This window comes from Mya arenaria, chromosome 3 (genome assembly GCF_026914265.1).
Source record: "Mya arenaria isolate MELC-2E11 chromosome 3, ASM2691426v1".
In the NCBI taxonomy this organism is placed as follows: Eukaryota; Metazoa; Mollusca; class Bivalvia; order Myida; family Myidae; genus Mya; species Mya arenaria.
The window spans coordinates 90,264,330-90,279,303 of NC_069124.1; the positions used below are offsets into that span (position 1 = coordinate 90,264,330).

Genomic DNA, 14,974 nt, shown 5'->3' on the forward strand with positions numbered 1-14,974 from the left:
ATTTACCGGAAGTAGAAACTACAAACTTTCTCTGTTTATTTATAAATTAGTTCACCTGACCAACTGACGGTATATAGAAATCACATGGTCAACTAACGTACTAAAGCAAAGGTTTTGAGGCACTCTGTTACCGGTTCGAATGGCATGCAAGTGACAGGATAAACTATTATACTGACATGTTCCTCTTCAACCACAACATTTCCGAGGTTTTTGATGAAAATGAGTCAAAACGGAAACATGGCTGACAAAATCTCAAGCTGAGCGGATAATTTGAGTAGAAACTTGATAATTTCATTTTATTCTTAGGTTTCTCTTAACTTCTCTTTATAAAACGGAAACATAAAAACTCGATAAGATAAAAGCAACAAACAAAAAAAAACATATGCCATTTATTCCATTCGTGCTTTAATTAATATATCATGTCTGCGATGAGATATTTTGATAACACAGCTTTCATTCACAAGTTACAATCTTATACATAACAGAGCGGCGCTTTCCTTCATTTGTATTTTGAAGTTTAATCCCTGCGGTTATATCCAGCGCATGCTTTATCAATTTACCACTTGTGTAATAGATTACAAGATGCTAGTTAAATGGCATTACCATGTCAGTCAGTGGTTTATAATTATTGTTATTCTAGTAGGCTTGCCCCTGTAATTTCGATTGTATAATTGTATTCAACATTGCTGAAGTTTCTATTTAATAAAATAAAATAACTGCTTTTGGTATAGTTCAAGCACATGCTGCAAATGAATACAAATGCCATGTTTGTATCGATATGATCAATAGCGTTAACATTATATAAAAATATTCAATGATTAGAAAATGTCTTGCACAACATTAAAACAACAACAACAACAGAGCCATCTGCACATACATACTGAAACGAATGTGCCCATATGGTAACTATGGTAATATTTCGGTCAATGTTAGTAACTTAATGGTTGGTTGTTAGTGGCATTGAACGTCCCATATTTTCATCATATTCATAACTCATTTATATTTCTTAAAACACAATTGTAATCGAAACTCATTTTTTATTCAAATTATACTGTTTTACACCAATTGAACTCATTTTAAAGTTTATTTATATGAACATTATTAACTCACAAAATATGCAGGAAAGATTCTTAAGCGGTCCGTTTACAAACAAAGATCATTCTAAAGACGCAATTTATTTTGATATTAGATCAAAAGGTTTTCGTATTGTGTCACTATGGCGATTTAAATTTGCACGTGCATACATCATTCGTAAAAATTTGAAATCGCGAAAATTCGTATTATTATGTATAAGAACTCGCTTAAACTAAGATTGCCAATCTGGTACTTACCACCATGTAGAATGCATATAAGGAAGAGAGGGAGGAGAGTTCCCGGTCTCATCCTGTAAGGAACTGGAATCCACACCATAAACATAATAGTTCCATCCGTTAGTATCCACACTGTCACATTGTAATATCACTTTTACAAGTATCAAGACATTTAAACTGCCAGTTTTGTCATTTTACGACAATGTATTTCCAAGACTTCCTTCATCCACAGTTATTAAAACTAGAATTTATGATAGACGAATTTTTATTCCATGCTTTAATCGATATTGTTCGGCAAATGTGATATTACATCTTCAGAACTTTCAAATATAACTGTCAAAATGTTTCAATGTTTTATTGAACAAATCCTTACGATTACCGGCATTATTGTCTCCGGTATTCGGAAATTCCCATCGAGTTTTATCCAGGAAGCTACAAAAACATATCCAAGTTCTAGCGAATGTAGAATGATATTGAACTTATTGATAGTTCTTATTCATATAATCTCATTTTTACTGAGTTCAAAACACTATATAACATGTAAAACGCCCGTGTCTTTACGCTACTGACGCGTTAAACCACAATAGAGAATGTTTATGCCTGCTTAATAGCACAAACTCCCGCCAGCCACATTCCTGTGCCAGAGCTTGCATCTCATTTTGTAACCAGGTCCTTCACAAAGCCTCTCCCCCTCACCGCCGCAAACAGTAAAATATCTGTTGAAACTAATCAACAACTGCATTTGTGTTTTAAGTAAGGCTGTTATTGTTTCCTTTTCTCAACTGTAATGCATTTTATATGTTGTTTCATTATCTATCAGTGGATGCTTATCAATTATCCGTTCTTTCAACGAAGTACAAATTGCTGCTTTATTATCTTGAAACAATTAGATTTCCACTCTTTAAACTCTCCACTGACTTGTCCATTACTGTAGCTTCCATCCAATGTCAGGGAAATCAGGCATACACGATGGGTTCTAACACTTTCTAGGCATGGGCGACTTTTTCCAATAATTTTCTTAATGCTTTCATGATTTAATCTAGACCACCATCTTGATAAGCGTTTAATGTGCAAGGATATGTATATTAACTCATAACGTCATTAATTGGTTTTTAACTAACAAATTCTTCCAATTTAAGTTCTGAGGAATGAAGTTTTATTTCTATAACTAACACATTTGCTGATGACAAATTCTATGATTCACAATGAGATAATAAATTATTCAACAATTCGAATCATTAAAAGGATTTAAAACGAATATCGGATTATATCGCGACGACATTCATGTTCCAATTCCCTGTAAGCGCGCGTCTAGGGGCCAGTTTGGGCTCCAAGATCAATTCCCCGCATCTGTTGACAGGATAGCACAATTTGTCTTTCAATGAGCGGGTTTCCATGCGCGCACGCCACCGTCTGTTGAGTCTGGAATTGAATAGGGAAATTGAGTATAATGAACTTCATCAGCAACGTCAATCAATGATGCAAAACCGACTTCAAAACAGAATATCGCATGTTTTGTACCGCAACCATCTGCAATATCAATAAGGGCCGTTATAAGTATAATTCGTTATAAATCTTGATGTTCAAGTACTGTATTTATAAATGTGTGTTATTCAAATTAAATGCTCGTGCATCTTTATTAGTTTAACTTGACCGTTTCTCTGGCACGTCCTTGTTAACTCTAGCAGACTGTCACGTGGTGAGACTAGCCGTTAAACTACCAATTCAAACTTTTTAGTAATAAATTTTGCTGCCGGGAAACTGTTTTAATTGTAGAATAATTAAATGCCGTTTTAAATATAATTATATTGAATGATGTTATGAAGGCAAACTGCATTTTCTTGAACGTCTTGGGACGCCGACTGGGGGAATTATTAGAGGATTTGTCTACAGTTTTGTTAATCAGAATATCGAATCCCGGTGGGACGCTTTAAGTTATTTCGAACACACTGTCGTCATTACCTTCATACGTATACAATATTTAAATCCACGAAAGTATCTTGAAACATCCGTTTCTAATGACAGTTATTACGTTAATGACCGAACTGTATTTATAAAATGCAATGAATAAAAAAGGTTTTCATATCAAAGTAGATAACTTGATGTTTTTGTAGTCTTAGTTGGGGAATAGGAATAAGTAAGCCTTCATCATGATATATGTAAACCATTCCGAGTTTAAAGAGAAAATTACGAGCTCTTAACCGGTGGTATTCAATACAAACAATAATGAGTACGTCCTCATGCAAATATGTACATAATGCTTGGTCTCTGGAAATCATTCTAGACAAAATCTATATCCCTAAAACACCATCATTCATCAAGGGATTAATATTTCTTAACTATTCAAGAATATGATAACGCTAGCTATCAGAACAACTTAATTGTTACATATATTTCAGATAAAAAAAATTACGAAAGACAAATCACTTTTCTATAGCTGCTTTTAGCATTTGAAATTTAAGTGAAAAGATTTCTGATTTCGTCCACGTTTATTTTCTTTCAATTTAACTTATCTCTAAGTTAAATTGGAAACCAACTCTCTTGTGGATGAATTTACATGTAATGTAATGTATAAAAGGTTGTGCATAATGAATGCTTTTTGTATCAGTGACTCAGTGAATGCAACTTCTGTCAAGACTGAACCGCACATATTTAATCTTGAATGATGTTATGAAGGTATATTGCCTTGGAATGCCGACTGGAGGAATTATTAGAGGATATATGTGCCGCTTTGTTAATTAGAAGATCGAGTCCCGATGGGGCGCTTTATGTTTTTTTATAACATTGTAGCATGTTAGTTCAAAATTTATTGCGATGGATGAATATTACTGTTGGATCCCTCAAAATGTGAACTTTATAAATAGTTATATTGAGCAATCTTTAAAATGCTTTTAAGATACTTAAACCAAATTTGATTGCTAAATTAATGATAGCGTGCACACATCATAACTCCAAACGCCCCAACAGCTCTTTAAGGGTCAGTTAAAATATAAAAGTCGTTTACGGACAGCGTTCAAACACTACCGAGAGTTATGTCACACGGCAGGTTTAAAGGAGGGACTGAATCACAATTAAGTTTAACATTTGATATAAGCTATTTTCAGTGTAAGGTACTCACTTGACTTTAGACCCTATTTGGTTTGTAAAATAAACATAGATCCTGAAAGTACGAACAATATTTTTTAACGGACAGTCATTTAAACATTCGAAAGATACCGAGCGTTATTGGTAAGCAGCGTCGTAACACGACAGATACTGATGAAAACAGCAGTTTGGAAATATCCATCGGATTAAAACTGAAACCTACAATAGAAACATTAACAATGACTGGATTCCACTTATATCGAGATAATGTCAAATTGTCTACATTAGGCCAATATCAATCAACGTGGTAAACATGTTAAGAATATTTTAGATTGTATTTTTAAAGCTGCACTCTCACAGATTAAACGTTTTGACAACTTTTTTTATTTTTTGTTTTGGAACGAGTCAATTTTTGCGAAAAGTCTTGCAAACTAGTAAAAAAGGACTGCTGACAAAAAGTTAGATAGCAGATTTTTGTATTTAAGTAAAAAAATTGAAGTTTTATGCATTTTTCTTAAACCGTTAGTTTAGGCCACAAAACATTGATTTTCGAACGGAAATGTGAAAATCTACGATCTGATATTTTGTCAGCAATCTTATTTTACTGGTTTGCAGATATTTACGCCAAAATTTGCACTTTCCAAGACAAAAAATATAAAAGTGGTAAAAATGGTAAATCTGTGAGAGTGTAGCTTTAAATGCATAAAAAACACTAGCTGATTAAATGGTTAGCTGTTCACCACCATTCGGAACTCCTCGGTCATTTTCCATCGAAAACAGCCCCGAATGTATGCCAGTACATAGGTAGAAGTAGTTCGTAAACTTTTAAATAACAGTTTTAAATAATGGTAGTTATCAACGTGTTGTTTTTATTAATAAGTTTAAATCTATTGCAAGTTAGGTGTATAATTGCATAAATAATAAAGATTCCCAAGAGTCAAGTCATAAAGTTTATTTGCTAAATTGAAATTACTACGCGATCTACTTACAGCGTATTTAAACTGTATATAATTTTGACATTGTAAACCGTTCATATACGTCCGACGTAGTTTTCGATGGAAAATGGCCGAGGAGTTCCGAATGGTGCACAACGGAAAGTGAAAGCACTGCAGATTTAAAAGTAAACGAAATGTACGACGATTTGCATTTTTTCATTGTTCATCAACTCGATACAAACACAATAATAAGGTCAATCAATATCCGCCGGGAGATGCCTATTGCAAACGGTACCATTGTTTTACTGTTTTCTAACAAATGTTTATTTCTGAATGGTATTATAACTATAAAGCGTAGACTATTTGATTCTGATTGGATGTTCTTTAAGGATAAGATCCATCAATCAAAAGTTTAATTAATCACACGTCAAACGGAACCCAATTTTCTCACATCAGTTGTGGAATCCTCACATGACATGTAGCGTTTATTCACATAATCAATGTTACAGTTCACAGTAAATCCGTTTTGATTGTATAAAATTCTTGATATATTCCTTTGCTGCCAATCAAAATAATCAGTGATGTTTTCTCAAGCTCTCAGCTTGTTACGATCTCGCTCTAAACGGTTTTGCAATCAGAGTGCGTGTTCCGAGGTTTAAGCTATCTGCTTTTATCAGTTGAACAAACACTGTATTGTAAACTTACATCGTATTATAGGCTTCTGCTTAAAATGTGTTACAATAAAATAGATTTTACAAAAATTAGCTTGAATAAATGCAATATGAATTCTTCAGTTGTCAATACTAAAACAGAGTTTATTGATACGATTATGTAATATCCAGTCTGAGTGGCCACTTAATATCTCTTGATACCAAGTCTTAGAAGGTATTGTGGCTTTGATCATTTGGTTAGTTATATATTATTGTAGTATATATTTCATTAGTGTTAGTGTTGTAACATGTGTTATAAAATTTGTATATAATGTACTATGCATGTTGTGTATTGACGATGTAATATGTACACGTCGACCAAATACTAATGTCTGTCTGTCTGTGCGTCTGTCTGTGCGTCTGTGCGTCTGTCTGTCTCTGTCTGTCATGAAAACCTCGTAAAGAGGAAGCTTTTGTAAATACGAAAAAAACCGAGGACCATTACTATTCAGATAAAGATCATGTTAAGTTCCGACATACAACATAAATGCCAGATAACCGCACACTATGACACAGAAGAAATGAACGAACATGCGAACACTGTTGTTTTTAAGATTAAGTACTACTGCTAGTAAAACAACACACTATTTAATAAAAATGTGGAAATAATATAGTGTGTAGAAACAATTTTAACACATTTGAAACCGTGTACTAAACATGACCAAGTAAGAAGTCGGACATCTAGATAATCAACGTTACAATGTATGGAACGCATCATCTGTCTTATACTGACCATATATCTATAGTTTGTGAAGTTTTATTGTCCGTATTTCTCTGCTTGTATTATGGACATTTTCATTAAGTTATTTCCATTGATAGTTGGTGATCACTGCTTATTCCGTTCATTTTATACTATCTGGTATACATCAGTTTAATTATGTATACTTTGTATAATAATTATGATGTCCGTTCAGAATAGTTCAGTTTTATGGGAACAATATGCTGTTTGCTAAGATGTAATATTCTTAACAACACATATTTCAGTCTTTATGCGAGGGTAATTAAAGAGCCAAACTTAGTGTATTGCTTCTTCTGTCGACGTAATTGTATTTCTACACCTGGATCCGTTCATTCTTAGCCGAGGACAATGACTGGTATTTTATCAAGGGAGATTACTTGTTTGTATTCATTATACTCGTTTTTGAATCAGTGCAAATTTGCTTCGTTTATGTATATTAGTTGTATTAAATCTGATTAATCTTTGGCATTAGTGTGGTTGAGTTCTGGTAATCCAGGTTGCACTCTCCCGTCAATAAATTCCTTTGCGGTTTCGCTGACCGTTTTAATTTCGACAATTCAACTGTATATTTTGTAACTGTTGACTTGTGTGTCTCTTGATAATAATTTGTTTGGTCTGCTTGCTTCGTTCTTTCAACAATTTCACACGAAACATTCTGCTGTTGGGCTTAACCCATTGCAATATCTGTGCAAACATATTGTTGTGTGTGATAACTGTTGGTGGCATAGCATCACTCTGTTACATTGCCTTGTTGAGTGTGTAATGTCTCATGCTTATGCTGACAAAATAATAAGCATAAGAAGGAATGAGAAAAGCACCACCCATTGCAAAGTATTCTGTGGGATTTTTAACATGGTAATTAGCCGGTCTATTAGACACATTTGAACAAAGTGCTAGTGGAAGACAGACTGAAATCGGGTCTTTATATGAGATATTCAAATACAAACGCCGAAGGCGCGGCGAGAGCAGCATGACTAATGATAGTGTTCGGACAATGAGCTTCTGTTAAAAAGGAAACTTAAAAACAAAATACTGTTGATGGTATCTGTGTTGTATACATATTTTCAGAGTAAAGGCCTTTGATGCGACTGGTCTATAATCTGAATGTATGAAGTACAATGCCTTTGTTAGCCTGTGAAATGTTATGAAAAATCTGTACAAAGACTTTGTTAGTTTAAATAATAAGACTACTACATATTTATTTTGCAATTATGTAGTATGACAAGGGCAATCTTCTCTCCTGTCTTGTATTATTTGTTTAACAGTTTTGATACATGGACTCTTTTCATCAAACGAAAATGTTGGTATTTGGCGATAGACCAAGACGGCCAAGACACATTATTACCGAAACCGTAATTTTAAAATTGTTTTATTGTTTGATTCATTATTCCCTCCACTTTTTGAAGATATGTATGATACAACCAGTTAAATGCTGTAACATTAATATAAATATTACAAATTTATTGTCAACTATTTGAAAGAAAGCAACAACAAGAAAGAAGAAGACATTCTCATGTTTAGAGTCAAGGTTAGAACATGAACCCGGAAGTAGACGAACCCATAGTGCAATATCTAATTATTTATAGTGTTAACACGAAAACAAAATTTAACAGAACAGAACAAAATGTTTATTTAACTTAAGCATATACAGCTCATCGTTATAAACACAAAAATAAATACACCTAATCAGTTCAATATTCATAATCAAATCAATATTGCATGCATGAAAAAACAAAAAAGAATAATTTGCATTCTATTACTTACAATCGAGTTACACAATACCACGAGAGAGAAAAAGCAAACTTAAAAATACTAATTTAGCAGAAGTGAATGTGAGGAGGTCTTTAGGAGTGATTTATACATTCAAGTCTCTTATTTTAAAAGCTTTGGTACAATTTAACAATACATAAGATCTCTGTGGATTTCTGAAATTTAGCATGTTTGCCATATATACACTCAAGTAAGACTTAACAGGTATAATGTCAGTGAAAGTTACTTAACAGTTTCGAGCACATGATCAGATTACCAGTATACTCACTTGTGTTCTTTAAATTAGACATGGTAATAAAAGCAGGAAATAAAAGCATGCCACATAGTTGCAGGCAATACAATAATGTTTCTTAAGACGGGAAAAGTCAACTAATACAGCCCCCTTCGGGCCTAGTTAAAACAAGCAACAACAGCTTGTTTTGTTTGCTTATATATAGATTTGTAATACTGTTCCAAAAACGATTGATTTTGACCCAGCAGCGTGATTCCCTTATCATTATCCATTCCACTATGTTTACTATTTGTTGATATAACTCTACTTTTATATCATATCTGAAGTTAAAATAAGGCTGATTATGTGTTAGATGGCTGTAGTTTAGTTTTGACTTTAACAATTTTGCTGTATCTATACAAATATGTACCCACTTTTCATTAAACACCACCGTTGTGAAACAATACACTGTTATCCACGAAACACAGTTCCTCCAAGTATTATCACAATTTGCAATAAACTGTAAACAAATTAAGTCTAGAAATACTGTTTATTTTGTCGTTAAAATTACAATGATATACAAGCACTTGCTTATTAAAGAAATCCAAGTTTAATGCATACAGGTATTATACCATTGCTTTAAGTGTTTTAAATTGAACATGGTTTGATAACACACATAACAGCACATACGAAAAACTTCTGCACTACAAATACTTGTTTTAACTTGCTACATAGTTTTGTACCAGGCGTTTCCATGTTGTCAGCCAAGTTCATAAAAAGGTAATTATAAAAGGGTTAAATCATGCTTACTGCCAATGTTATGCTGTTGCTGTTCGTTTGTGTGTATAAATGCACATTGTTGCGATATTTTGATCGTCAATGCAATAAAGGTAACTGTTGTAGTTGTTGCAACTTATTCGCGCATCATCTGGAGTTTATACGTCGTACATAGTACTTGTCGGCGTGCAATCTCGCTAGTCTGCAGAACGTAAATTTTAAATTCTGCCACCAAGTTCTTGTTTTGACATTTAGCTAACGCTATGAATTCTTAATAATTGTACTTGAGATAGCAATTGCATGTTCATGGCTAAAACTAATTTAGAGGGGAAATCTTTGATTAAATCCCATAATTATCACCCGATAGTTCTTCATGGCCCACTGCAACTCTTAATAATTGAATTTGAGCGGTCAATTACTCAAACACTCGCCAGTTTGATTAGCAATTAATCACCATTTCTGTTGACAAGGCCATTGTGGCAAACGAGCAATGGAAATTGCAACTGGATATTTGATGGACATGCTTAGCTCTTTGTTAAAGGGAAACGGTGCAAGGCACATTGTGTCGTTTTTCGAACGTCAATTGGTTTGGAAAATGAAATTTTGCTCGATTCCTTCCGTTAAAAATTTATTGTCTGTTTGAAAACTTGTAAAAACCTTTCACTACAGGAAATGTTATGTGCTGCGATTGAATTCCAAGTCTGTAGGTTTATAATAACCATTTTTCCGTTTTGAGGATTGCCTACGACACGTTATACGTCGACGGCCGCCCAGTCCGGGACTAGGGACACGCCGAGGGTGAACTGTCCGTGCTGGCATGGAATGGGCATGGGCTTACAAGCGAGAAACGTGATACTGATAGTTTTGTAAATAGTGTTAGTTAATAGCATGATTTTTTTTCAATCTTGGACAAATTAGTCTAGCAGATTAAATCTAAACTGGTGTTTAACTGATGTACGGTATAAGCGGAATGATATGTATAGAGACCAATTTCGGTCTGGCCTTAAAGCTAAAATACCACCTTTTAGTAATATCATAAATAATGATTTGGAAAATTGTACGAATCAGTCTGCAAACGACACATTTAATCAGTTGACTGATACTGTTAGCAGAGTAGCTGACCCTTTATTAAAAAAAATGCTTTTAGTAATCTCCTACTTTCGAAACAGAATAATAGATGAAAAGAGCAAACTGGTTCGATAAAGAATGTATAAATATTAAAAAAAAAACTTATTTAGAAGCCTGAATTTGTTTAATTGTTAGAAAACTGATCTAAATCGAATTACCTTCTGTGATCACAAGAAGAAGCATGTTCTAAAAAGAAAAAAAAGGTTTGTTATAAACACAAAATGTGTGAAATAGATGCGTTTACGAAAAGTAAACTTAAAGAAATTTGGAAATATTTTAAGACTAACAGTAAAGCTACTACAAATAAAACCACAGTGGACGCTTTTCGTGAATATTTTGAAAGCCGTGGAAGTGGTGTTTTTTATTGTTTTAATGATGAAGCGGATGACTTTTGTGAAAATAACGACTTTCATAAGCCTAATATTACTTTCCCAGAACTAGATCAACCTATTGATGCTAATGAACTTTTAAATGATGTAAACTGTCTTAAACGAGAAAACGCACGCTGTTATGATAGTTTATTGAATGAATATTTCATAGAAAGTATAGATATATTATCTGCGTACTTATGACGATTATAACATTGTTTTGGACGCAAAATTCGGATTTCACTAGGGAAAGTCTACTATTGATGCGATATTTATACTTATGTCAATAGTGCAAAAGAACCTAAATAAAAACAAACGTCTGTATGTTATATTTGTTGATATGATAAAATGTTTTGATTCTATTTATAAAATTGCATTATGGCTGAAAATGTGTAAATGTGATATCCAAGGCAAAGTTCTTAGAATTGTTCGTAACATGTACTAAAAAGTAATTCCTAAATGTTAAATTATGCTCTCATTATTTTGAATATTTTAATGATGCTGTTGGCTTACACCAAGGGGAGGTAATTTCATCTCTGTTTTCTATCATTGTTGAAGATCTTGAGTTGCATTTAAAAAATAAAATTAATTCAGGTTTGCAAAAAGATGATATAGTATTAATTTTATTACTGTTTGCAGATGATATGGCCATTGTCGGAAAAACGCCTACCGAACTACAACATCATTTAGACGCTTTGTATGAGTATTGTAGTAGATAGGGGCTTAAAGTCAACACTTTTAAAAGTAAAATTATGGTTTATCGTAGGCGTGGTGAATTATTAGACACTGCACATTGGACCTACAATGGTAACTTCATTGACGTTGTCAAGGATTTCATTTACCTTGGAAATATATTCAATTACACCGGTAACTTTACTCTGAACCAAGAACACTTGTTTGGTAAAGCTTTTAAGGCCATTAATGTCTTATTATGTAAATATCAAGGGTATGAACTCACTATGCAAACGCTATCTTAATTGTTTGACGCTTTTGTTTTGTCTGTTTTACAAATACTTGTGAGCTTTGGGGAAATTCTAAATCAAAAGATATAAAGAGAATGCACCTAAAATGTTGCAAGAGATTGTTGAGGGTTAGGTATTGTTTGTGTTACTCAATTAATTTGAGGGTTAGGAAAAATACATGTTATGCTTGTATCTATGGTAAACTAGGAAGATATCCTCCTTATATGCATAGGTAGATAAGCAATATAAAATAGTGGCTTAAAGTAATTACAACTGATAATATAATTATAAAAACTATATATGAGCAAGCTCTGTCAGACTGTAATAGCGGTAACTTTAACTGGACTTTTACATACTTTTAAACATAATGGTCTCGGTATGCGAAATAAAAGTTCAGTTTTAACTATATATAATGAATTTAAAACTTCATTAGAATATAAGAACCATTTTGATGTTTCGCCCAAAAGACTATGTTTATACTTTTCCAGACTAAGACTATAAGTATTCCCATCTGGTAGGTATGCTAAAAACAGAACTCCTAGAGAGGACCCATATTGTTTAATTTGTAATATAAATAATTTTAAAGATGAGTTTCATTTTATTTGAGTATGTCCATGTTATTCTGATGTTAGAAAAATAAATCTTAAACGTATTTACTTATGCACCCTTCTGTGTACAAGTTATTGAAATTGAGTGACAAAAATGACTTAATTAAAATAACATTTTATATCAAAGAAGCTCTTGTTATTTGGAATAGTTTATTGAATGCTGAAAGATAAATGTTCATTTCAGCTTCTAATTATTGTTACAATTAGTATGATGTTTTAAGTATGTGAACACTTTCGTGTGACTAATTATAACATCAAGTAAAATTGAACATTGCACGTTGTATATACACGTTGACATTACATATGAAAACATGTATGCATATATGAAAACGTATATGTTGATGATGTACATTTTACAAGTCTGTATAAAATGTTTGTTCTGTTCTGTTCCGTTCTGTAACTTTTATCAAATTTAATTTTATTTCGAAAAAACCTTTACCACTTGAGGGCGACATAAATACGGGCCAAAAGAAATTGGCACAGATTTTTAGATTTCATGATTTATTGGAAAAGTATCAAAAAGCAACATTATACTAACCCCTCTGGAACTCCGACGGTGGCGAACCATCAATGAACAAGTGTTTGACATCAAAAAGTAATGTTTCGTGTAAAATGTCAAAGCCATCCCTGAGCAATTACAGGAGTAATGAGACTGCTATATATTGAATCTCAATGCTTCACAATGTCCATTATTCATAACTCATACATTCTACATACTCACTGGGAGTTATAGGTCCAAGATAATCCGCACCATTTATAAATTCCTGCACGAGCTATGTGTACTACCAACCAATAAAACGCAACAACTTTGTCAATTAAAGTAAAAAAAAAAATATTACTTAAATATTTCAGGTTTATCAGACAAAAGTTGAAAACGATATTGGATACCTTTTTATATATTTTTATTCATATACATAAACAGTCATCTTTCACCATTTACGATACGGTCATTTATGGCTGCACTTCGAAAGTGCAAACATTTAAAACGAGTTCAACATTTCACTGTCCATATAATCGATATAATGCCGAATTGTCGACATTAAGCCAATATGCTCTAGCATCAACATGTTTAGAACAACTGTATATCTTATACAATTGTAAAATGAACTAGCTATGTTGATCGTAAGCTGTACACAGTGGTACGGGAAACAGCAACATATTTAAAAATCAACGTGACATGTGATATACGACGGTTTGTCGTGAAACATATATATACTCAATATGTCTATATTATGTCCATCTATCGGAATATGCCTATTTCAAATAATTACCTCATTCCACTTTAATCGTGGATAATTTTATTTCTGAATAGTATGGCCTCATGATCACACGTTGTCTTAGTAACTGTTATTTGTAATCATATGGTATGTGGTAAGTATGGTTATTATATACGTTTCCCATTCACTAATATACTCAAAGTATTTATTTATTTATTTTTAGAAATGATGTTTGTGTTATGTGAAACAACAATGTTGATTGCATATCATTATATCATGTAACAATTTTACGTTACTTAATGAACATGAAATAATATTTCATATTGGTTTTTTAAAGTGCAGACTTGATGTAACGAACATTGTGGTCCTGATTTTATGTACTTTAAGGAAAAGATTCATAAATCAAAAGATTAAAAAAATTCACGTCAAAATGAATCCAAATTTCTCATATCAGCAGTGTTATCCTCACATGACATGAAGTGTTTGTTCACATCATCAATGTAACATTAAATCCGTTTTGATTGTATTAAAATCTTGATCTGTTCTTTGCTGCCAATCAAAATAATCAGTTATGTTTTCCCAAGTGCTCGGCTTCTTACAATCTCGCTCTAAACGGTTATGCAATCAGTGAGGGTGTTCCGAGGTTTAAAATATAATGTTTTATTTGTTGAACAAGCACTGTTTTGTAAATTTACATCGTATAGGCCTCTTCTTAAACTGTTACAGGAAAAAGGTTTGTACAACTGTTTGTTTTTTCATATATTATATAAGTATTTTATGAAAATCTACAGAAACAAGTACAGTAGTCGATAGTTTAAACAGAAACATGGAGCAACAGCACAAACTTCACAACCAACACACTACATGATATATAATATATAAATAACTAGGGGTGTGTATCAATGATTGCTAGGGACCGCATTGGAACGGTCAGTAACATGTAAGCTCACTGGGGGTTTAGTTGGTGTGCGCAACCTCACTCTTATCCCAACAATCCTGAGTAAAGTAAAGACGTAAATGGTAAATCTTATTAATGTATGCATTAACTCATGGAAACTTAATAATAAAGCAAAAACCTTATAAACTAATAGGTAAACCCGAAGTACTTCTATGATTACGGATCCCGACTCTATCTGCAGACGAAGCAATACATTC

At 32.9% G+C, this 14,974-nt stretch overlaps 1 protein-coding gene across 16 annotated transcripts in view; it reads right to left on the minus strand.

The window, feature by feature from the left end:
* Positions 1-14,974, minus strand: part of LOC128228352 (uncharacterized) — a 107,212-nt gene that overhangs the window by 43,900 nt on the left and 48,338 nt on the right. For 11 of the 16 annotated variants that reach the window (XM_052939623.1, XM_052939619.1, XM_052939622.1 and 8 more), the window contains one exon: positions 1,332-2,732. In XM_052939623.1, the coding sequence (XP_052795583.1) occupies positions 1,332-1,416 (85 nt within the window). In that variant the 5' untranslated portion in view covers positions 1,417-2,732. Of the gene's footprint in view, positions 1-1,331; positions 2,733-5,383; positions 5,402-5,780; positions 5,967-9,193; positions 9,441-10,822; positions 10,851-13,140; positions 13,157-14,974 lie in introns of those variants that run through there. The other 5 variants (XM_052939620.1, XM_052939625.1, XM_052939618.1 and 2 more) reach the window with 5 other exon arrangements.